The 25,675-nt window shown below is 48.2% G+C and overlaps 1 protein-coding gene across 2 annotated transcripts in view; it reads right to left on the reverse strand.

Moving 5' to 3' along the window:
- STK32B (serine/threonine kinase 32B) overlaps nt 1-25,675 on the reverse strand; it is a 325,870-nt gene that overhangs the window by 80,668 nt on the left and 219,527 nt on the right. For both annotated transcript variants that reach the window (XM_019479571.2, XM_019479582.2), the window contains exon 6: nt 13,813-13,902. In XM_019479571.2, the coding sequence (XP_019335116.1) occupies nt 13,813-13,902 (90 nt within the window). The remainder of the gene's footprint in view (nt 1-13,812; nt 13,903-25,675) is intronic.

Consider the following 25,675-nt stretch of genomic DNA (forward strand, 5'->3'; position numbering starts at 1 on the left):
GCCTGCCTATGTCCATAGACCAACACAGCTACAATCAACAACCCTGCACACTCAAGAAGGAACACTAAACAGGAAAAATAAAAATCTTATCTGCGCTATTGCAGAAAAGGAGATGGGGACCGCGTAGTAGAGCACAAGCTGAATATGAATCAGCAGTGTAACACTTGCAAAAAAGAGTTAATAGAATACAGGGATGCATGAGCAGAAAAGCATATTTAAATCAGAGAAAATGATTCTTCTATTCTATTCCACAATGGTGGGACCTCCCCAGCAGAGCTGTGTCCAGTCTTCAGTGTCACTCTTCAACACATGGGAAAACATACTGGTAAGAGCCCAAAGGAGAGCAACAAAAGTGATCAGAGGTCTAAAAAACATGATGCATGAGGAACTAGATATTGAGTCATTGATGGCAATTCATTGAACACAATGATCTAACCAGTTGTATATCCACCTTATGGTACCTTCATCTAGTCTGTACTTCCTTAGCTTATTTATGAGAGTGTTATACCTTGAGTTTAGGAAGTCTGTCTTCCATATCTCATCCACTGCTCTCCCACATCTTCAGAGCTTGTCACCTTATCATAGAAGGAAATCACAGATTAATAGATTCATAGATTGTAAGGCTGGAAGGGACCTTGGAAGATCATTGGGTTCAGCCCCCTGCACCAAGCAGGAAATCAGGTTGGCCAGGCAGGACTTGCTCTTGGGGAACCCATGCTGGCTGTACCTGATCAGCCAGCAAGTTCTCCTCCAAGTGCTTCACAACAGATTCCTTGAAGACCTGTTCCATTATCTCTCCAGGTACTGAGATCAGACTGACTGGTCTGTAATTCCCTGTATATTCTTTCTTCCCTTTCTTAAAGATCGGCACTCTACTTGTCCTTTTGAACCTCTGGGATCTCAACCAATCTCTATGATTTCTAAAAGACAGTCAATGGTTTGGAAATTTCACTAACCAATTCCTTCAGTACCTTAAGGGCTGTACCACATCTGGCCCTGCTGATATGAAAGCATCTGGGGCTGCTTGCAGATGTTTAAAAAAAAAAGACAAAAAAAAAGACAATGCTTTACTTCAGATTTGGCGCAATCCTGTGCTGAGCCCAGCACATGCCCAGAAGAGGCAGCAGTTTAGTTGGACCATGCTAACCTGATGTCTGTATAGATTGGGCACTTTAGTGGAGCTTTTTGGCACTTCTATCTAATAACTGATTGAATCAGCTTCAGCTTCTTCATCTAAAAGAACCAAATAGCCCCACTGAAGCACCCAATCTACACAGACACTGCAGAGCTGGGTTGAAGTAATGTGCTGCTGCTTCTGGTAAAACCGGGGTTTTTTTTGTTTGTTTGTTTGGTTTTTTATTTTATTTTTTTTCATGCCTGCAAACAGCCTAGCTTCCCTAAGTAATCCTTAACTTGATATTCTGGAGTCAGAAGCGGACTGGCCAAGTTTGCTGATGACACCAAACTTTGGGGCAAAGCATCCACACCAGAAGACAGGCGGATGATCCAGGCTGACCTGGACAGACTCAGCAAGTGGGCGGATGAGAATCTGATGGTGTTCAACGCCGATAAATGCAAGGTTCTCCACCTTGGGAAAAAAAACCCGCAGCATCCTTATAGGCTCGGCAGTGCTATGTTGGTTAGCACTATGGAAGAAAGAGACTTGGGGGTCATCATTGACCACAAGATGAACATGAGCCTGCAATGCGATGCTGTGGCTAGTAAAGTGACCAAAATGCTGGCTTGCATCCATAGATGCTTCTCAAGCAAATCCCGGGACGTCATTCTCCCCCTGTACTCGGCCTTAGTGAGGCCGCAGCTGGAGTACTGCGTCCAGTTTTGGGCTCCACATTTAAAAAGGATGTGGAGAAGCTTGAGAGAGTCCAGAGAAGAGCCACGCGCATGATCAGAGGTCAGGGAAGCAGACCCTACGATGACAGGCTGAGAGCCCTGGGGCTCTTTAGCCTGGAAAAGCGCAGGCTCAGGGGTGATCTGATGGCCACCTACAAGTTTATCAGGGGTGACCACCAGTATCTAGGGGAACGTTTGTTCACCAGAGCGCCCCAAGGGATGACGAGGACGAATGGTCACAAACTACTACAAGATCGTTTCAGGCTGGACATAAGGAAGAATTTCTTTACTGTCCGAGCCCCCAAGGTCTGGAACAGCCTGCCACCGGAGGTTGTTCAAGCGCCTTCATTGAACACCTTCAAGATGAAACTGGATGCTTATCTTGCTGGGATCCTATGACCCCAGCTGACGTCCTGCCCTTTGGGCGGGGGGCTGGACTCGATGATCTTCCGAGGTCCCTTCCAGCCCTAATGTCTATGAAATCTATGAAAATCTATGAAAAGTCTATGAAATTCCACTGCTATAGGCTGTTTGCCTCCTTCCCTATCTTTGTTGCCAATTGCATTCCTGATCTGGTAGGTTCATGATAGGTTCATAACCCATGAGGGATTTCTGAATCAGTACATTTTGCATACTACATAGCACTCCTATACCATAATAATGGGTGCTATGTGATACAGTGGCATAACAAAGGGGCCTTTAACACTGCCTTATATGCCACTGATGCCCAGGGTGATCAAGTGTCCAGTTATGATTCTGGTATGATAATAGAGATCAAGAGCTGGCCACCTTTTACAAGCTGCAGGCCAATACAACCAGGCTGTGGTCCAACGCAGGCCTAATGGCTTCTGTAGTGTGTCAGTAGTAGGGGGGCTTTCCCTATACCCAGCTTTGTGGGCCAGATCCAGTGGCTCTGTGGGTGGGATCGGGCTGTGTGCTGTATGTTGCCAACCCCTAATACAGATAAATAGATGCCAGTAAAACTCGCTAGCTTTAAATGTGCTAGCTCTGGCAGGATGGCAACATTAGCCCCATACTCCGCACAGGCCAGTAAGTTCTGCTTTTCACCAGGCTTAATTAGTCTGTGGTGGGAGTGTTATAGTAATGCAGCTATATTGCTTCCAATGTCTGGGCTAGCTTACTCAGAGCCATCTCTGCATAACATTGCATCATACCATATCAACAAACCAGGAGAGCATGTAAATAAGTAACACGGGTGAATTAGGCACCTCACTTCATTTGGCTTTTAATGGGTATCTGTACCATTGCAAAACACATGACTGTATATAACTATCTGCATCTTTCAGATCCTCAATACCTTTCATCAATCTGGCCTTAAGGCTCCAAGTCTACAAGATATGTAAACACCTGGCTTACATCAAGCATTTGAATAGCCTGACCATAGCAGGACAATTCATGTGCTTAGGTCAGTCACATGCCAAAGTACCTTGCTGACTCAGGGCGTTAATGGGTAAAAGAGAGACCAACTGGCGGCTTCGGCAGTGGTGTCTCGAGGCAGGCTTCGGCTTCCTGGACAATGACCCACACATCACGACGAGGGACATGCTCAGCTGGGATGGGCTTCACCTGTCCCCCAAAGGTAAGCGTGTGTTTTCTTCTAGGTTGGCGGATCTCCTCCGGCGGGCTTTAAACTAGGCTCGTCGGGGGGAGGGGAGTACGAGGGCAGGGGAAGCTGTGGACCACCAAACCATGTGGCACCCACAAGGACAGCCCAGCCTGAAGAAGGAGAACATTGGGAACCTGAAAGCCATGGGGAGGCCAGCACTACAGAACAGGTAAGGAACAAGAAGGTAAGAAACAATGGGCCCCATGGGACTCGGAGCGGGGGGGCAGCAAAGGCACCAGTCGCAGGGCTCAGGTGCCTATATACTAATGCTAGGAGCATGGGGAACAAGCAGGATGAACTAGCGCTCCTGCTTGCACTAAACACCTATGACTTAGTGGGGCTAACAGAGACCTGGTGGGATTCATCCCATGACTGGACGGTACATATTGAGGGCTATAGATTGTATAGAAAGGACAGGTCAGGGAAGAAAGGGGGGGGGTTGCACTTTATGTCAGTGAGCAATATACATCAACCCTCATCAAGACAGAATCCAAGGTTGAGGAAGTAGAAGGATTGTGGGTTAGGCTACATGGGGGGCAAGGAGAAAGGGATTTGGTGGTAGGGGTCTGTTACAGACCCCCACACCAAGGGGAAGAAATAGATGCGGGGCTCCTGAGGCAACTCTCGGAGACCATAAAAGCTAAAGAGGCGGTAGTCATGGGGGACCTAAACTACCCGGACATCTGCTGGGAGACGCAGACAGCAAGGTCCCATCGCTCACGCAGGTTTCTAACTTGTGTACAGGACCTCCACCTGACACAGGAGGTGCATGGTCCCACTAGGGGGAATGCCATACTGGATCTGGTATTGGCAACGGGAGATGACATGATAGGGGACCTCCAGATCGGTAGCTATCTGGGAGACAGTGATCACCTTATTATAGAATTCAACATAAGACGTCGAGTGGGTAAGGTAACTAGTAGGGTGAAAGTGCTAGACTTTAGGAAAGCTGATCTCAATGCACTCAGGTGATTAGTCAAGGAAGCACTGCAGAGTAGGAGTTTTGAAGGGATGGGTGCCCAAGAAGGGTGGCTGTGCCTAAAGGAAACGATCCTTCGGGCACAAAGCAAGACGATCCCAGAGCGAGGCAAAAGAGGGAAAGGGGCCAGGGGGCTTCCATGGCTGACCAGAGAAATCCAGGGCAGCCTAAGGAGGGGTGGATGTCGTATACTTAGACTTCAGGAAGGCCTTCGATACGGTATCCCACCCCATACTGGTGAACAAGTTAAGAGGCTGTGATGTGGATGACTGCACGGTCCGGTGGGTGGCGAATTGGCTAGAGGGTCGCACCCAAAGAGTCGTGGTAGATGGGTCGGTCTTGACCTGGAAGGGTGTGGGCAGTGGGGTCCCGCAGGGTTCGGTCCTTGGACTGATACTCTTTAATGTCTTCATCAGCGACTTGGACGAGGGAGTGAAATGTACTCTGTCCAAGTTTGCAGATGACACAAAGCTATGGGGAGAAGTGGACACGCCGGAGGGCAGGGAACAGCTGCAGGCAGACCTGGATAGGTTGGACAAGTGGGCAGAAAACAACAGGATGCAGTTCAACAAGGAGAAATGCAAAGTGCTGCACCTAGGGAGGAAAAATGTCCAGCACACCTACAGCCTAGGGAATGACCTGCTGGGTGGCACAGAGGTGGAAAGGGATCTTGGAGTCCTAGTGGACTCCAAGATGAACATGAGCCGGCAGTGTGACGAAGCCATCAGAAAAGCCAATGGCACTTTATCGTGCATCAGCAGATGCATGACGAATAGGTCCAGGGAGGTGATACTTCCCCTCTATAGGGCGTTGGTCAGACCGCAGTTGGAGTACTGCGTGCAATTCTGGGCGCCACACTTCAAGAAGGATGCGGATAACCTGGAGAGGGTACAGCGAAGGGCAACTCGTATGGTCAAGGGCCTGCAGACCAAGCCCTACGAGGAGAAACTAGAGAAACTGGACCTTTTCAGCCTCCGCAAGAGAAGGTTGAGAGGAGACCTTGTAGCTGCCTATAAGTTCATCATGGGGGCACAGAAGGGAATTGGTGAGGATTTATTCACCAAGGCGCCCCCGGGGGTTACAAGAAACAATGGCCACAAGCTAGCAGAGAGCAGATTTAGACTGGACATAAGGAAGAACTTCTTCACAGTTCGAGTGGCCAAGGTCTGGAACGGGCTCCCAAGGGAGGTGGTGCTCTCCCCTACACTGGGGGTCTTCAAGAGGAGGTTAGACGAGTATCTAGCTGGGGTCATCTAGACCCAGCACTCTTTCCTGCTTATGCAGGGGGTCAGACTTGATGATCTATTGAGGTCCCTTCCGACCCTAACATCTATGAATCTATGAAAAATAAATAATTTGAATGAAAAGGGAACTTAATTTCTGAAATAACACTCCTATCCTCTTAGATTTGAACATGCCCAGTGGAAATGCTAATAGTTTTCTCAGCACTTGCACAGTGGTGTCCCAATATCAATTTTCGCTTCTCACTAAAAAAAAATAAAAATTCAGAGAAGGTTAGTAATTCTACTAACTGATGTTTTAAATAGAAAGCAGCAATCAAATCATAGGGGTAGCAAGTAAGCTGCTATTTCAAAGGGTGTCAGTTTTAAGGCCAAAATGAAAGAAAACAATTTTTCCTCTCCACTGGAAATGTAAATGTGAATTTGGTATGATAGTTTCTAGCAGTTCTGGCAGTGCTCCTATAGCATTGAGCTGATTTTTTTTTCCTTCCTACTGAAAAATCTAAATTATAATGCCTACCTTTCCGATTTAGATCTATTAATGGATATGAATGCTTAAATGTGTGCAGTGGAAGGTAAAATGCTACTTAAAGTCTGAACATACTGGGCTGAAAATCTAGTGCTTGGTCTGGGGGAGTTTTAGAAGTGTAATCTATTTTCCCTTTTATTTTCCTATCATAACTCAGCAGTTTTCAATCCTAATACTTTAAGACATGTATTCAATCAACAAATATTTTATATACAATTACTTGGACACATTTTTAAGACATTGATCTTAAACACCCTATTAGTTTGCCATATAGGTACATTTACTCATGCATCTCTCCATAGCAGGGAATCTATACACAACCCTCTGGACACATTAAGTCCTGGATATAGCACTGTATTTACCCTGTGTGCATACATATGGCAGGCACAAATGCTACTGGGGAATTTTTATGCCAACCTCAGGAGGCAGAATTATATTCACGCCTGATGCATAATGTTGACCCCATATATCAGGCTAATGATTATGAAATGTATCCAGAATTAAGTATCCCCTTTATTCTTTGTTGTCAAAGGCCTAAGGGTGGGATTTTTAAAGGCACAGAATTTCAGCCTAACTCTGCTCCCTGTACAGTTTACAGCAAAACTCGCACTAATTTAAATGAGAGCAGAATTGGGCTGGTGCTGAGCACTTTTGAAAATTACACACCAAACTCACCCCTGGTACAATTACTTTCAGAATAAAACCAAAACTGTAGGATGTTTTGGCTTTATCTGTAAGGTTGAGGTTAGAACATGACCCAGATTTCTTCCGTCTGTTAGTGACCCAGCTGTCTTTCTTTTGTTAATACTTCTATGTAGTATGAATTAATGGATACATAACTCAGACATCAGTGGGCCTTTTTGTAAATGCACGATTCTCCCGTACTCTCAAATCCTTGGCCATAATTCAGAATGACAATGGCCTATGCAAGGGGCTGTGAAAATCTGAGATAACCAGCATGCGAGGTAGCTAGGGGTAGCCATTTTTTTTTTAGGTAATTTATTGTTGCTTTTATTGGTTTTGTATTGTGTCAGGTGGATTTGTGTTCTGATTTTTATTCATCAGCCTGATATGAAATAAACCCCCACTGCACTGTTCAGATAACTTTGTCTGTCTGCAGATAACCCCCCCCCCCCCCCCCCCCAGAAAACAAGAGAAAATAATAGGAAACTTCCAATTCAGGAACTGAACTATTCCCACAACATCTGATGTATGCTGTAAAGAATATCTATATGTATACAGATTACCTATATCTCTATGGAAATACAAAGATACATAAACTCTGTCAAACAAAATGGAGAGATATTTCAGTTAGAGACCTGTTATTCTTAATGGTTTTCTATAATATTCAGAATGATCAATTTCTATTAAAAATAAGACAATATATTGCAGGGTTTAGGACTGATATTAGGAAGACTGATATTACACTTTACAAAGGTATATGTTGATTGCAAACCATACTTGAAAGCCAACCTGTACAGTTAAGCTTTCATTGTTCATAAACCTTTGTTTTTACTGAAAATGTTTAACACAGCAACACCCACATTGAAGGATTCCAGCATTCTTTAAATGCAAACAATAAATAACCTTGCAGAACAAGTGCAAACAATAGTCATATATCCCAGGCACTGATTATGGTTAACAAGCTTTCTAAATGCAAGAGGGGAAAAATTTCTCCTTCAGCAAGGAGGACAGACACACCTGTTCTCACAGCTGTTCATACTGCAGGTGCGATGTGACCTATACCACCAAAGTTTACATGATGTTGCTGCTGGCTGGCACACCTGTCTGAAGTCAGCCACTAAATAAAACATGTAACATCTAAAATAGCTTCCTGCAATGCCTGACAGAGTAGGAGTATGGCAGCTTACAAATCTTGGTATTTGTAAGAAACAATCTGATGATAAAATACTACAAAACATTTTTCCCCGCTGCTTGCAGCTTAGGTAGAAGATTTGGAGTTAAATAATCAGTTCTGGATGAAAAAAACACTTCTATATATTTTACATATTGTATTTCACATCAGCTGGGAGTCCGATTAGTAGAGAGCAAAATGCAAAGAATCCTAGAAATTAAAGGAGATGTTGCCTCTGCAGCTGTGTCAAATATGCACAACTGTATCTGGAAATCCAGCTGTAGCAGTGGTTAAAATGCCTTATTTTATAAGGAGACTGTAGTATTTCCTGTCAGATTCAGACCTTGCTATAGTTCTCCATTCCTCCCTCGTCTACACAGGAAGATCTTTTGGGTACATCAGTCCCAGTTAATTGTATGGGAAGAGTCTCTAAAGTAACTAACAGGACTGTATGGATGAAAACATTGCCTCACAGATCATATTCTTTTTTTTCATTTTCATGTGTAAATAAATACCTCCCCCCTCCCGCTATTTAATATATCTGCATAATCTACACTATTCAGAAGTCTTGCTAAAGAATATTAGAAACAACATATTCTTCAAAACACCAGCATGAGTAAAACCAGAGCTTTCTGTTATACCAACATTGCAACGGCAACTTAGCGTTAGACTGTTGCTAAGGGTCTGATTCTCCTATGACTTAATGAATCAGGGGTAAAACAAATTAACTCAATAGAGTAATGAAGAGGTAGATGTGAGGTTGGGATCAGGCCTTGTTTGCCAGATCCTCGTTGTCTAATGAAGGCTTGCTCATAGAGGAACCTCGTGTATTACTTTTCACACCAAAATGGATAATGTAAACAGCTCTAAAAGCCCTACTGCTTTCTCACATTTCCAAAAGAATTCAAGGATAAAACTCCTGCGACAAGTCGAGTAGTGAGGACTTTGAACTTGTGGGTTTTGCTATATTTCTCTACTGCCAAACAATGAGGAAGAGACCATGCAGAGAAAGCAGGATGATGCAGGGGCTTGATAATCCCCAGTTGAAGGGCTACAGAACATTTATCTTTTGTTGTTTCTTTGTAGTGATTGGATTTTTTGAGGGGAGGGTGAGAGGGACTTTGTTGCAAAGTAATTGAACTCAGTCCTGGAAGGAACACAAGAGGCCTGAGACTAACAAAGCTATTTGTCTTGCTGCTAAATCAGAGACGAGGCAGAACAAGGGTACTAAATGATTTAGGAAGAATTTCTTTAGCTAGTGATGTTAGTTCCTGCAGCAGGGGACAAGCAGGAGTCAGCTCTAGTCATAATTGCAAGACTTTGAAACTATGCATACAAGGAATGCTCCTGGCTAGATTTACTAGTTACCCCAACAGGAGACTGATTGAGTGCATTTTGCCTTCCCTTGCACTTCACTGTGAATTGTGCCATTACACAGATATTTTCTTGGCAACTCCAGGAGGCAGTGACTGACGCAGGGCACAAGTTTCCAGTATGTGGTCATGAGCATGGCTCTGGGTGTTCAGTCCTTGCTTCGGGACTGTCCTGCAACATTGACGCTTTCATTTTTTTGAGAAATGATGTTGCTATGGATATTGAAAAAAACCTCTAAACATGAACAAAACATGACCTAAAGATGGGGGTGCTTGAGTCTGCAGACAAAGACTCTAAGAGGTGCAACTTTCCAAATTATTTAATGGACCAGCCAATATGGAATCTAGTCAGTACATTTTAGGACCAGTATTATTAGCTGGTTTGCTGCTGATAATTTTAATGGGCAGCCACTCTTTATTCCAAATAACATTACACTGTTGTTAAAAGCCCTATATTTGTCTCTAAACTAAATCTCTAAGCCTCCATTTTTCTCCTGACAACTTTTACATTTGTTGTGTAGTTTCACATAACATTCTGCAGCTTCTTGATTTTACAAAAAATAGGATTCCTATAACATTCAAACTGATTATCAAATTAAACAACACGGAACATTCTGCAGTTATTTAGCTTTCCGTTTACATATTTACATAAATAGAAACATTTATTTTTAATTTATTGGAAGATCCTACAGGATCTTCAGTATTCAGGTGCCTTGCTGAAGGATTTAAGCAATAATAATTTGCATATCTAATGTATATTGTTAGCAAAATTAGTTAGGACCCTATTCAGGCAAAAAGGGGATACTAATTTGTTTACACAAAATGCAAACTGTAGTCCTAAAATATTGTTTATTTTTATTTCATTTGGTACAATATATACACTGAAGGAAAATGGCCTTGTATGTAAAGCATAAAGACAGTTGTGGTTTTTCCCAATTTATTTCTAATAATAACAGCCATTTTGACAGTGTTTTCTGTAAAACAGAATGTTACATATTGTCAAAGAAACTTAAGTGAATTTTCATGAAACAAAGATTATGCATGCTTTACTGATGCTGTAGGTGAGGTTTAATGGCCCTTCTGGTCTCTTTGAGGCTGATACAATAAAGGACTTAGACACCTCCCAGTTAGGCACTGTAACACCTAACTTCTAGGCACCTAGCTGACAGTATGAAATCTAAAATTCAGAGTTAGGTTCTAGCCTCCTTATATACTCTGCAGTCCCCTCAGAAGGATGATACAAAAAAATGTAATGGGGTAATGCCTTACAGTTAGCCAATGGGAAACACTGAGCACTAGGATGCATCACTCTCAGTAGCATAGGCACCTGGGTCAGAGCTGTTAGACAGGCATCTCCATTCACTTAGAATCCAGTTTGGGCACTGACAGAAGTGACATTTGTCCTGTGATCAGCCCCTTAAAAGCACTCTACAGCTGTGCCCTGACAGAAGTGCAGGGCTGCAGAGTGCTTTAAAAGTGCCCAATCACACAGCAAATTAACCCTCATTATCTGAGGATTCAGATGAAGGCACTCCAAAGCAGAGTGCCTTCAGTAATCTGACGGATTGGGGCTGGGCTGAAGTAGTCGAGGCCACCCCTGGTGCTCTCTGTATGATGGGAGGAGGAAGCGGGAAGCTCCAATCCATTCACCCCCTTCCAGCACATGCTGGGCAACCCCCAGTCTAGAGCGCCTCCCCTCCTTTCTCCCCCTCCCATCATGCAGACAGCACCAGAGCTTAGAAGTCTTCTGTGTTGGGGGGGGGAAGGGGGGGAGAATACTGTAACTCATGGCACTTTCTGTGAAATGCCATGAGATACAGCAGGAGGCTGAACATCTGTCAGGGCCTTGATCTTGTGGGACTTGATCTTGAGGGCTAGCAACTACAAGCATGGTATTCTTTAGAGGAAAGAAGCAGAGCTCACATGTTTGTAAAATGGTTTATGGTGAAACTGGTTTCAGGAACTTCTGTCCCATCTCCCTTCCCAATTCAAGTTAACTCACATGCTTTGCAGCCCTGAGTGAGGTTTGCTGGCCCTTTTGGTCTCTTTGAGGCTGATACAATAAAGGACTTAGACACCTCCCAATCAGGCAGTATAACACCCACCATACATGACGGACAGTATGGAATCTCAAATTCAGAGTTAGGTTCTAGCCTCCCTATATAGTCTATAGTCCCCTCAAAAGGATGATACCAAAAAAAAAAATAAAATACAGCGGAGCACGGCTGGACCCATTGCCAGCTGTCATAGTGCAGAGGTAGTAAAGCTTCTGCTTTCTAGCCTGCTTCCTGTCTGTCAGCCCAGCAGGATGAGGGCAGAAGAACAGACCATCCCTGCCAAGACCCCCTAACCCCTGTCAGTAAAGCAAGGGGAGGAAAAGCCCTGAAGGAGGGGGATTTTTGCTTTCTCCCTTGCAGCCCAGTGAGCCAGGCTGAGATCAGCTCAGGCCCACCCCCTCCCAAGCCATCTCTCTGAGAAGTGGGGTGCTGGGTGTGAACACACCCCCTGGCCTGGCATTGGACCCCCAGCTGGGATCTGCCCAGCACGGGGGAGAAAACCTGTACTGCAGGGATTTTATGTGCTTGCAGCTGGGAGCCAGGCTGAGATTCCCCCAACCCTACCCTTTCACCTGGCTGGCTGGGGGGTGAAAAGCTCCCCCTGGTGGAAGCTTCCCCCCCCATACCAGGTTGACCCCAGCTAGGGGGGTAGCAGTGCCAGCCTGGGGGTGCATTCCCCACACCCCCCAAAGGAAGGGGCTAGGGAAAAATTGGCTGCTGAACACACGCGCCACCTCTTATCAGCAGCAGAGGGTAGCGCCAGTGGACAATCCAGTCAGAGTTATTGCTGAGTTGGGTTCAGCAGCGTTAGGAGCACCCCCAGGCTCCTGACCTGGGCCAGTGCAGGCTTCTGCCTGCCTTGGCCACACAAACACTGAACGTCAGTTCTGTTTGTTATCAGTTCAATCTATGCAGCTTAGAAAGACCTGCAAAGGTTGAATGGATTTTGCCTTTGGCTTTTTGAACCTCTATGCTTAGGCAAGGAGGCTAAATCCTGGCTAACTGCTTATTGTTTTTTGGGGTGACTTTTCATTTACTGAATCCATGCTATGCTTTTATATTATTCACTCAAATTCCCCATTGCATTATGTTTTCCCATTTTTTGGATGTTGCATGCTATGAAAAATAAACTCAGAGTCTCCAATCCAGTCAGTGATTTAAGCCTCCCATTTAGAGAGCAGACAGAAGTGACATTTTTTACCCAATTTGGCTATAGAAAGTGGTCTAAAGCTGTGACCAAACACAAGTGCACAGCTGCAGACCATTTAAAAAAATGGCCAATCAGGTGAAAATCTGAACCCTCATTGCACGAGGGGGTCAGATGAAGAAGTTTAAAAACATCGTGTTTTCTGTAACTTGTGTCTGCCCGCCTCCCAGACTGTTGCTGTTTTCAGAATGGAAGGGAGGAAAGGGAGCAGAGGGAGTTTGGTTTGGGCTTTTTTCAGCCCCTGCTGGAGGGTGGGGCAGGTATACTGGAGTTCCCCTGGGGTGGGGGAGCTCCAATTCACCCACCCCATCCTCCAGCGCCAGCTGGGGAACCCCTAGAATGAGCTCCGTCTGCTCCTTTTGCCCCCTCCCATTCTGAAAACAGTGCAGACTTGCAGGGAGAAGGGGCCATTGCTAGGGGAAACTGGCTGCAAGCTCACAGTCAGCAGCTAGATTCCCCTCCCTGATTGAACGAATGGTGAACTTCTGCTTGATCTGGTGGATTGCTGAAACTGAAAAAGCTTCCTGTAAAGCATTTTCAGTTACAGTGGGGAGCTGCACTTCTGTCTGCACTCTTAATTTTAGATATGCAAATAACACCATTCGAGTCAAAGAGCTACTCACATAATTAAGTCATGTGCTTAACCAATTGGCTGGATGGGGCAAACATAAGCCATCAAGTTCTTTGGTTGTTTAATAAAACCCCAGTTTACCAATGTATGTTAGCGTGTGCTTAAAATGATATCAGCTCATATTGCATGTTCTTTTCCAAGTAATAGAAATAAGAACAACATAACCAATTATGTACATCTGCCCCTTTGAGGCTTGAGATGAAACAACATCTGAGTGAGTCCTGGGTTTCCTTAAGCAAAACAATCTGATTAAAACTTTTGCAGAACCAAGTCTTTTCCCAGCTTCTCCATTTCTGAAAGATGATCTCCATTGCTAATATATTTCCAGTTGCACCACAGCATATATTACAAGATGCTTACAGCTACCATGCATTTCCATCAGGACATATTTTTTTAGACACACTTCAATGACATTTTTTTATCTGCTTTTATTTTACATTTAAAGTGGTCTTTAAAACTTACCCATGTAGGGCTTAGTACCAGCCATAGAAGAAGCCTTTTCTGATCCTTTTACTATAGTCGCTATGTTAAAGTCAGTGATATGAACATGCCCTGAAATTAAACAAAATATAAATAGAAGTTAAAACAGCATGTAAGCATGAATCTCTCCTCGTTCATTTAATAGTAAAATGAAAACAAATTAAAAGGAAGCTTTTGTACCTGTACATGAAACTACAATACCAGTAGTCCTCACAGGTAGAAAACAATGTAATTATTGCCACCAAAATGGTGTACCAGCCTTTATGTTACACTTCAATTTTGATGCATCTTAGCCATTTTATTCCCTGTGTTAAACTTGATTTAGTGGAAACCACTGGACCTGCTTCTACCTGGAGCAGAAACCTCACAATATCGTTCTTTTCAAGGGCAGTAGCTTTGTTAGACTATAATGACTCTTTCCTCCTGTCTTTTTGCAAGGTTTCCTAGGCAAGGAAGAAGCCCATAAGAAAGACAGTATGTGAAAAAGTTAAATTTATTTGATTGAATAAGCATGAAATATTATTCCAACTGGTAAACATGCTGTTAAACAATGACCCTTTATTTAACAGCAGGGTGTGGGAAAAAAATATCTAGCAGCTATAAGTAGGTTGTCTCACACTCTGACTGGCCCACTCCATGTATGTTTTGCACTGCAGTAATTTAGTTGGCTGGTTCAAACCTGCTCTTAGCTTTTTCAGTAGAGCAATTCATTGTAAGCTGTAGTGACTAACTCTACTACGTACAGCTGACAAATTTGTTTCTGGCTGCAGCTTGCCTTGGGCCTACAAAACAGAATGGATGAGTGCAGAAGCACAGCTGAAACTTAGCCCTAGTGATGAGGTAAAGTGCTAGGAGGTGTAGGAAATATTATCTCTAATGGGGCTTCTGGTGCTAAAATCATGAGACAGTGAATAAAGAATTGAGAACGGTGTTATAAATGCCAGGCCAGACTTGTAGACATAACACAAAGCTTCTAGGTTCACAGGACCCTACATGATTGTGCTTGTCACATTGCCTTAAGACTGCCACTGGCTTTTGCTTCCCCTTGTTAAGTGCTACCTTTCCTTGTAAATCAAAGTGACGCAGGCATTATGTTGTTTAAGATTATACCTGACTCTGCCACACTAGAGAATGAGGCATAGAGTAAGCTCTCTCCAAATCAACGAGAGAGCTCTCTCCAAATCAAGCTGGGCTGCCTCCCCATCCCTGGTGCTACAGCATGCCGGGGGCGGGGAGTGCTGACTCCCTGGCCCCGTCGTGATCTAGGGCAGGGGGTGGGGAGGCAACCCAGCTTGGCTGACTCCCCGCTCCTGGCACGATCTAGCACCAGGGATAAGAAGTCAGGCCAGCTGGACTGACTTCCCATCCCCAGCACTATGGTTGAATCATTTCGACTTTCAAAACATTTTGACTAGTCTCATTTTGTTTTGAGGCTATTTCAACGCACTTTGTTTCTCTTCAGTTTTGCTGTTTCAACCTTGAAATGATTTGAAACAGTGTCGAAACGAAATGGCCGGTGAAATTTCGTATGGCCCTACTGGCCAGACTGGCACCGTGCAGGAGTTGCCTCTGTGGCCCAGCAGGCAGGACCCAGTGCAGGAGGATGGAGCAGGGCAGCTTGGATGGGAGCAGCCTTCAAGAAGAGAGTTAGGCTTGCTTTCATGCTTGTGGTCCCCTAGCATAACAAACTGTCTACCCTATCAACCTTAATTCCAGCTTTTTGTATTTATGCAAAAGGATACAGTCTTTATTTATTTGCTCACATACAGTATATATCTGCTCCTAAATGGCTACTGCTGTTATAGAGTGTCAGCTGCATACATGACACAGACAACATTCCCAGGAGAACTGTTGCTGGTTAGAGGCTGTTGTTCTTCTCAGTTACTGCTGCAAATGAGAGTTGACTGCACTAGGTTTTTTTTTCCACAGAACCACAGCTTCATTCTGTGCACACAACAGACAGACCATGGTCTGGGGATGATTTGGAATTATGCATGGAAGTTATCTCATTTGCTGCAGAAAAGAGCAGGGACACTAGGCCTTCCTGATTAAATGATTATATACTTTTTTTGACATTTGTACAACATGTATCTGTCATCGGATTCCCCAAAATGGCTCAATTCTTTGCTGAAATTCCCCCCCCCCCCCCCCCCCCCCGTCCAAATTACAGCCTGAGGCAGATACATAACATCAAAAACTTCAGCCCAAAATCGCAAGGAAATGATATAGGGTCTTTATGAGAGCCAATGTCTAGCAGTTTTAACAACAGATGATGGTACCGGCTCCATCTATTATCAGAGATAATTTTAAATCACATATTAACATTGCACCCTTGCTTGATGGCTAAGCCCAATAAAAGCATCCTTGCCTGTGACCTAGCTGGTTTGTTTCTGCAGCAAAAGACTATAGGGAAATGGTTTCTTGAAAAAGAAAAGCACACAGCATACAATTAGCTTGTTAGTCTTGCACTCCTGACAGCAAGACATATAAGCATTTTCATATACACAATAGAATAAAAAACTGCATGTCTCTCTGCAAACTAATATGTTATTCTTTCTTTGATAGATAAATATTAAGGTCTGTCTCTTAAATGACAGCTTCATAAATGATCCTCCCTCTTAGCATGCAAGCATGATGGCCTGTTCTAGAAAATCAATGACATAATACCCATTTAGATTGATTCAAATATTTGATTTACAATGAAAATTATCACTCTCATGGTGCATTGTTTTTCCTCTCTTTTTTATTAGATTTCTTTTTCATTTAGCAAAGCTAAAACAGCAGCCACATACAGAACAAATGTTATATACACTTGCACATGTCATTTGTTAAAAATGTCTTTTCATGATTTGCAAATGCAGGTATCAAATTTATTCACAATTAGTTACCGTGCAGTAATGCACATGTAGAACATGACCCAGGAGCAAATTTGCTCCTGGGTCAGCCCTGCCACTAGAAGGCCAGCCTGAGGCTAGCCCCAGGGCTCCCGGTTTGGAGCCTTTCCTGCTCCAGGGCTGGGCTGTTCTATAGCAACCCCTGCCTCAGGCCTTTAAAAGCCTGCAGGCATTTTGAACCCTGGGGCACACAAGCAGGCAGCCTGAGATGACTCCAGGCCTGGTGTCCCCCTGGGCAGGCCACGAGCTAGCCTCATCAGCCTGACTGCACCCCGGCACCAGTACCTGGCACCACAGTGCCACACAATTGCCAGGCCTACACCATCCAGGCCTACAGGCTGCTGCAAGCTGCTGCCAGCCCCCAGGCCCAGTTGCAAGCATCTTCTGGCCAGCAGGGCCACCTCCATCTGCCCGCAGCCTACACCAGCAGCCTGCCCTGAACTTGCAGGTGCTGTGGTGCACTGCCTCTGCTGCATGGCTGTCAGTCTCACCTGCTGCATCCTGCTGTTCAAGGACACCACCGGGAACCGCACGCTGTCTCTGACAGCCATGACCATGCAGAGCCATGCCAGCCCCAGCCAAGTGTTAAGGCCCATATTGGGGAAGGGCTCCCCTGTCCCCAGAGTCCCTCCACATAGCACACAGGGAGGCGGGAGACAGTGTAAATCTTTACTGGGTGGCATGTGCCCCCGCAGCTAGGTGGGCCCAGGCCTCTCACATGCCAAGGAACATATCGATGCAAGTAGCCATGCCATCTTTGACAGTGGAGGGTTGCAGGGCAGCTTGGGTTTACCCCCGTGCCATCATAGCTCACAGTCCCATAACCAGGTGTGCAGGTGTGCCCAGGCCACCGTGGCTATCAGCATCAGGGAGTAGTGGGTTGGGCACCTGTCGTTCCGTGCAAAAACTCCTCATGCACTGACCAGAGCATGCACAGCAGGGGCATGCTTGGGGTGCAGTGGCAGCATGGCGGGGCTGGCCCCAGGGAACCATCCCCAGGAAAACCCCTGTGGAAGGACAGGCAGCTCCTTATCCCCGTCATCTGGGAGTCCTGTGCCCTCCGACTCTGGGCACCATTGGCTGGGTGGCAGTATAGGACAGCAGTTGGCCTGCAGGAGGAGGGGAGGAGGCAGTGGGATCTGGAGCCATGGCAGCATGTGCTGCCAGGAGCCTGTCCTGTTCTACCCTGGGAACAGGGTGGGGGAGGCAGGCTGCCTGCAGGCAGCACCCAGCAGCCCACTGGTCCAGGAAAGCGAGCAGGGATGCTAGGGTCAGCCAGTGTCTGTCTGGGCCCAGGCCTGCCTGTCTCACATACCATGGTCCCTGGGAACCCGTTCATGCCCAGCCCCCAATTTGGGCCCAGGCACTGCACAGCCCCTGGTACAGAGCAACTTATTGCTGAAGTGTTGCAAACTCACATAAGCAGCTTCTTTCACATGGCTTTACAGCATGGGTGGGATAAATATAGCCTGCCAGGCCCTTCTATCTGGCCCACGGGACCCCTAAAAAATTTAGAAAATTAATATTTATCTGGCCCTGGCTGCCTGTCAAAAATGACAGGAGCCAAGGGCAGTAGGAGCCAGGGGAAGACACGTCAGGATCCTGCAACAGCAAGGCCTGGCCAGCCCTGCCCCACCCAGTTGGAAGCCCCTACCTAACAGAGGCATCTGGCCTGAGACCGTGGGGCTGTTCATGCCTCCCTGTGTCAGAGCTGGAAATTTAGGTAAGGGGTGGGGGCAGAGAGGCAGGGGAGGACTGTGGGCAATCGCCCCAGTCCTCGGGGCTGGGCCAGCTCCTGCTGAGGCCAGCAGTCTGGCCATGCAGCTGGTAGCCACTGGACTCAGAGCTGAGCAGTGCAGAGTGGCTGGCAGGCAGTCAGGAAAGTGGGGACAGCAGTGGCGGAGGTTGCAGCGGGGGGGGGGACACGAGTCAGCGTGCAGGAGCATGGGGTCCGCGCCGGTGTCCTGGGGCCATTGCTGGTAGGGCCCAGAGTGGGGCAGCAAGAGCGTGGGGCCCGGGCTCCCATGTGCCCGCTCACTCCCAGTCCCCACCACCCTGGCCCTGCAGTACAGGTGGGCACCAGCACACACAGCCCCAACCCCACACACCCTGAGCTTGCCCATCTGGGCTGAGCAATGGCAGTGCAGGACAAACTGCTGCTGAGCGTGGGGGGAAAGTGGCCCCTCCCCATGGCTGGCGCTTCCTGGTGCAGCTGCTCGGAACCTGCATGGAGTTGTCCTGCACCTCCACCATATCACTGCTGCCTCTAGGTGACCCAGTGGGGCAGTGGTGGCAGCGCAGAGCAAACACAGGGCAACCCAGCATGGGGTTCGAGTGGCTGCACCAGGAAGCATTGGCAGTGGGAGGGGGAGGGACCGCTTTTCCCCCATGCTGAGCAGCAGTTTGTCCCACACCACCACTTCTCAGCCTGGGCCCCAGCACTGGCTCCAGGCTCACCCATTGGGGCTGAACAGTGGCAGCAGAAGCTGGGCAGAAACTGCTGCTCAGTGCATGGGAAAGCAGCCCCTCCCCTTCGCAGCCGGACAGTTTTTGCTGTGGCTGCCCAGAGCCCGTGCCATGCTAGGCTATGCTGCGGCTCCTTCACCACCACCTGTGAGCTACCCTGCGGCCGTTCCACACTGTCACTGCTGACATGCTGGGCATCCCAGAGGCAGTGGTGAAGGGCAGATCAGGTGCTATGTGGGCTTCAGGTGGCTGCAGCAAAAACTGCCTGGTGGCGACAGGGGGGATGGGCCACATTCCCCCACGCTGAGCTGCTGCTGATACTCAGTCCCGACGGGTGAGCCCAGAGCTGGCACGGGGTGCACAGGGTCGCGGCTGCATGTGTTGGTCCCCACCGCTACTGCTGCATGCCCCGGGATGGCAAGACATGCCATGGCCGGGCAGTGCAGAGCAGCTGTGGGGCGTGCTGGGGCTGCTTGCTGTTGGCAGTGGTGGGGAGGTGCCACAGGGTGCTTGGGGCTGTTGCAGGGTGGGGAGTGAGTGCTGACTGGCTCAGGAGGGCACACGCAGGGGGTTCCCATGAACATCCTGCATACCTTCAAGCCCTTCCCACACACTCCACAGCCACACCGTCCCACACACACCATCACACACCCCACAAATACCATCCCCACACATCCCCACAACCCCCCCATATCCACCCACCCACAGCTCCCCACAAACCCCACACCCACCCACCCATACCCCCCTGATACCTCTATGCACCCCACACACTACACAAAAGTAAGACTGCATTTTGAGCTATTATGCAATCACTTCTACATATACAGCACAAACACACACAGCAGCAGATCCCAACCTGGGCCTGGGAAGAGGTCCTGCAACACCTTCAGCAGCCAGGAACCCCTGCCCACAACTGTGCCCTGGTTCTGGTGCCACCCAGCCCCCTGCTGGAGCCCAGGCCTGCTGCTTGCCCCAGCTCCATGCAGATGTGGTGCTGGAGTTACCTGTAGTGGGGTCAGGACTTTACCATCAGCTGCCAAAGTGGGAGCCACCTGCAGTGGAGGAGCCCTGGCCACCATCGCCCCGAGTGAGCCCCCACCTGCTGTCCCTGGGCTCTGGCCTATAGATACTCCCACCCAATGGCCCCCCACCCTGGGACAGTGTACAAAAGACATTGTACATAATTTTCATGCGGAAGAAGGTTTTTTTATCATTGGTGGGTGGGGTGCTGGTGGAAGGGCTCTGTTTGTTGGGGGGAGGGGGAGGGGCTCTGTTTGTTGTTGTTGGGGAGGGAAGGGGAGGATAGGGTGTTGGTTGATGTGAGGGGAATAAAAACTTGTCCTTCTGAGATGGATCGGCAGTAAGCATGATGCTTGCAGTGGGGAGGTCCATGGGCAGTGCTGCAGTCAGTCTAGAGCGGGGAGTGCTGGAGAAGGTGGTTGGCCAGCACCTCCCACGCCTGCCCCTGCTCGTGCCCTGACCCTGGCCCCTGCTGGTGTGTGTGCGGTTCTCCTGGGGCTTTGTCAGGGGCGGACTGCCACTGCCACCCCAAGTGGTGCTCCCACTGGCAGTCATCTTCTGCGTACTGCGCTTTGTCCTCCCAGGTCTCACGGAAGAGCTCCGCCCTGGACCTCAGGTCATTCTGAAGGCATCTAGCCACTGCTCATTGTCCCAGGTGTGCTGGACAGTGTGTTGTCACCAGTTCTGGCTGGCCTGTCAGGCCCAGAGGCAGAAGGGCTGGAGGCCCAGGAGGGCGACGGTGGCCCCGGTGGTGGCATCATGGATCCCATCATTGGTGTCCCTGCCAGGGTCTGGCCAGACTGATGAAGTCAAGGCAGCAGGTGTGCATTGGCAGCCCTGGGACAGCATGTGGTGGGTGGGCAGGCAGTCGCTGCACATGGGGTAGCTGGGACGGGTGAGATGGCCATGGGCCAGCTAGTGGTCAGTGCAGTGAGCCACCAGGGCCAGCACGGCAGCCAACAGGAGCTTGGGGCACTGATTGTCACTGCTAGGGGCAGGGGCAGGAGCAGCCATGGCACAGGGAGGCAGAGGCAGTGAGGAGAGCATTGCCGTGTGCTGTCCCTGAGCTGGGCACGCTGCTCCTGGCCAGGGAAGTGGCTGGCCAGAGAGCAGCAAGTGGGACTGCTGGCTGCTAGCAGCAGTGGTCGGAGCCTGGAGCTCTCCTTGGTGGTGACAGGGGCCCACTGCACGGCCCTGGGAAGAAGGAGCAGATTGGCAGGAAATTTGCTCCCGCTTCCCTGCCCATGTAGATGCCTGCGCAGCACTGTTTATTCATGAGTAATTTACTTGCAAGTAAACTGGTGCTGCAGCAAACACACATGTAGATGAACCCACTGAGACCCACTAGTCACCCAAAGCCCAGCATCACCAACTCCAAATATTAGAAAGGCATTAGCCAGGTATCAGAACATTATCATTGCTTTAAAATCATGATTTTTTTAAAAAAACCCTCTAGATTAATTCTTTTCATAGTCCTGTTTTTTTAAGCCTCTGGTTTGCATATATGGATGTTCTTGTTCAAAAGAGTCTAAGCCCTATTAATTGGCTTCTTCAACACCAAGCGATTTGATAATTCAAATGAATGTAGCTAGACAAAAGCTTTATCAAGGTTGGAAGATGGAAAAGTAGTGAAACCATCTACCAGTGGGATTCAGGATGATTTATTAGATTTATGTTTTGTTAAGAAGAGTTGTTTTAATACAGAAAAAGCTGTTCTAAAGTCTTAAAGACAATTTCTAATAATTCTCATCACTCAAGTAATGGTTTGGAACCTTGTGCATGACAGGAAGGAGATTCACACAACTTATTACAGAGCTTGAGGTATGCTGCTGGGAATCCCAGAGATACATATGTAGGGTAGCTAATAGGGCTGTGTGAAATTTTGCTGGTTGTTTCAATTCGACACTGTTTTGACTCATTTTGAACTGGGGCCATGAGGGGCAGGGGGCGGTCCCCTGTGCACTCTGTGATGGACCTGGATGTGGATCAGAAGTACTTCTGGTCCACTTCCTGATCTGCCACTGAGCACATGGGGGGCTCCCCTGCATTTCTGTGGGATGCTCCACCTGCCCCACCATCGTAGTGTTCACAAACCATGCCCGGTACCTTGAGGTACGTAGAAAAAACATTTCAAGCTCTGTCTACGGCCAAAGCACTGATTCTCCAAATCAACATGGAATCTTCAGATTCAGATTCAGCCAAATCGAATTGGGACAGTAATTCAAACCAACAAATCAAATCACTGTCCCCCATTCAGGTTGAATCCAAACCCAAATCGAATACAGCCTGTTTTGCACACCCCTAATATTTATGTTGCAATCTCCTCCAAACAGGGACTTTACACAGTGCCAGTTAAGGGGTGGGGAAAGAAAAAGTGAAAAAATGAAATTAGTAAAATTTGACAAATACTACTTGGGGTTCAAATTCACAACATGCCAGTAACAGAATCCACTACACTAAAGTCCTCCATCTTACAAGAGTGTAAAGTAAGAGTGGCTGAGGTGGGCCCTAAATATGTGCCACCCATTCTTTTTTTCCTGGAAGGAAGTCTTCTGCCACATCCTTATTCTCATTCAATGCTGATTGACTCCCCTTCTTCTTCCTCACTGATCACCAGATAGCTAGTAGATAATCAACTAGGTAAGTCAGTGTGTGGGAAGATATGGTTGGGGGGGCACTGAACCTGGGGCGAGCAGAGAGACACTCCATGATTTTAAGGCACCATGTGGTCTGTCTATCCTTGAATTTTACAGCCTGGGCGGGGCATGTGGCATTGCCAGAATCATGGGGCATCAGCTGAAAGCCCCTAGACAATTCAAGATTCTGGAGATGACCTGAGCAGCTGAGCCCAGATGAAGTGGAAGCAGGGGCCCAAAGCCCCTGAAATGAGAGCGAGAACCACACGCCAGGCACTGCACCCTCATGTGGCTACCACTGCTTCCATCCATCCAGTCATCCTTCCAGCGTTCCACCCACTCCTTTACAGCCAGACCCACAGACACTGAGACCTGAATGGGCACTGCCATGGACCATGGATGAACCTGAGCAGTCCACCCTCAACAGCCAGCATAGGGACGTAAGTGGCAGTTTGGGGAAATAAAGGATCTCATCACCATCTGGGGTGAGGAGGACATCCAGTGCTAGCTCCAGAAAGGGCACTGAATCAGAAATGTGTTCAAGCATATCACTCAGGAGATGCAGGCAAGAGATCACAACAGAGATTTGGAGCAGTGTCTTACCAAAACCACATTGATGAGGATGCATTATTATCGTGTGCTTGACACTAGAAAGTGGTCTCTGGGCTGGCAGCAAAACATGCTATTCTACAAGGACCTGTCTCATTTCCTCACCAAAAGCAGGGCAGCTGCCCTCCTCACCATGCCCACTGAACAAGGGGTGTTCTGGAGGAGTTGCTTGCAGGGACCCAAGCAGAGGAAGAGGAGGTGGAGGGTTGCCCTACGACACTGTTCCTCCTACACGGGTTGTGACTATTTTGGACCAAGTCCAATTATATGTCTCTGCACCCCTGCCAGAGATGTGGAGTCAGTATCATCCCCTGCCCAGTACCAGCACAGAAGTTGCTGTGCTGGCACGACCTGCAGGATCTGCAGCCAGTTCTCACAACACTTCTAATGAATCAGGCCACACACAAGGGTACCATGCAACTCTTGATGGTAAGGTTTGCACCAGCTCCATGCAACCCCGATAGGGACTAAGGTCCTGGAGGAAACACAGAGCCCCTGTTGGGGGGGGGGGGGGGTTGAAGAAAAGAGTAGCAGGGGGAACCAAGGCTGCCACAGGCCACACCCTGTGGCCGCAGCCCCTCTTAGGCCATTATGGCCAAAAAGCCCACAAAGGGGTTGGGTCCAGAGTGGGGGCAGGAATGCTGGGGCATAAGGGAAGGATGAATTGCCCTCTTTCCCCCACAGCCTCCCTGCTGAAGCCTGGAGCCCAGCCAAGGTATCAATTCACCCCTGCACCACTGCTCTGGGGAGCTTAAAAGAGTACGGCTCATTCAATAGGATCATAAATCTGCATAATTGACATGTCCTTGCCATTTCTCTCAGGGCCATGATGTGCTCCATGGGAGACTGGAGCCTAAACACAGATATCCTGAGCACTCCCCACAAAGCACTCGTGGAAAGGCATTTATAGAGTGTATTGAGCGCATCAGGCAAATGGATAAACAGCAGGTTTGGCAGAGAGCACCCCCAGGTCAAGGACTGGAGATACCATGTATCTATGTCTGACAACCACTGCAGGAATGAGAAAAAAAAATCCCCCCTTGTAGGCATGGTTGATGAACTCAGACTGGTGGGGCGGTGGAGCATCCCACAGGGGCGGGGGGTTGCAACCGGCTGGGATTGGGTGGGGGGCAGGTTGCAGCCGGCTGGGCACTCTGGCTGGTAGTGGGGAGGCTGCAACCCTCCCCTCCCCCACAGCTGGCCGTCTGCAAGTCTCCTCCCCCAGTTCCCATGGGACACTCCACTGCCCCACCAGTCTGAGTTCACCAGCCGCACCTGCCCCCTTGTCAAAAAACCCCAGACCTCCCTCCTTCCCTTCCTCCATGCCTCCCTCCCACTCCTGGAAAGTGACAAATGTGATGGAAGGATTTCCACCTGGGGATCGTTAGCTCAGCTTCTTGGCTCTCACTGCCAGGGTGACTCTTGGGTTGCATACCTGGACAGACTGGCAAGCATCCCAACCCTACTTTTTCCCCTCCCCTCCCCTCCCCTCCTCTCTGATCCTATCCATGGGTGAATTCCAATGGGTTCTTGCTGATTCTGATGGCACAGGCACTTGCTGTATTGGCCACCCAGGGCAATCCCCAACCTATTTCCCAGTCTGTCCAGCCCCACGAGCACAGGCACTGCCCCTGGTGCTACCAGCCGAGCCATGGACCCACAAAGGATCCCCCCACCCCTTCCTCTGCTGAAAGGTCAGGTGCCTGCCCCCCATCTCTCTTGCCCTGCCACAGCCCTGTCACCCAGACAGCTTCCCCCAATACCAGCAGGCACCTACCCCACCTCACACACCCATCCTCTCCACACACACACATACAGACACAGAGCTCCCTGGACAGTCCCCAAACTCTGGACCTCTAACCCCTGCACTCTACAGGCTTACCTGTATCCAGCTGCCGGGACTGCTCCCACCACCTTCTCTGGCCGCATGCCAGCCATGTGCACCCGCTGCCTCCAATCACCCTCCTCCTGCTCCCACCAGTGGACAGGATCAAAATCTCAGACATTTGTTCATATTTCAAAAAAATCCCCAGATGGAGATTGGATGGTCCAAAAAGGGAACATGTCCAGGAAAACCTGGATGTATGGAAAGCCTAGTCAAATACCTGCTAAGCAAAGCCCCCCAAGTGGTTCTGGCCAGACCTGAAGGGGTGCAGAAGCACTCAAAGCAGGGCAGAAAGGGCAGCCTACCAGCTCACCAGGCCAGATGGTTGATAGGGC

The sequence above is a fragment of the Alligator mississippiensis genome, chromosome 2 (assembly GCF_030867095.1).
Source record: "Alligator mississippiensis isolate rAllMis1 chromosome 2, rAllMis1, whole genome shotgun sequence".
NCBI classification, from domain to species: Eukaryota; Metazoa; Chordata; order Crocodylia; family Alligatoridae; genus Alligator; species Alligator mississippiensis.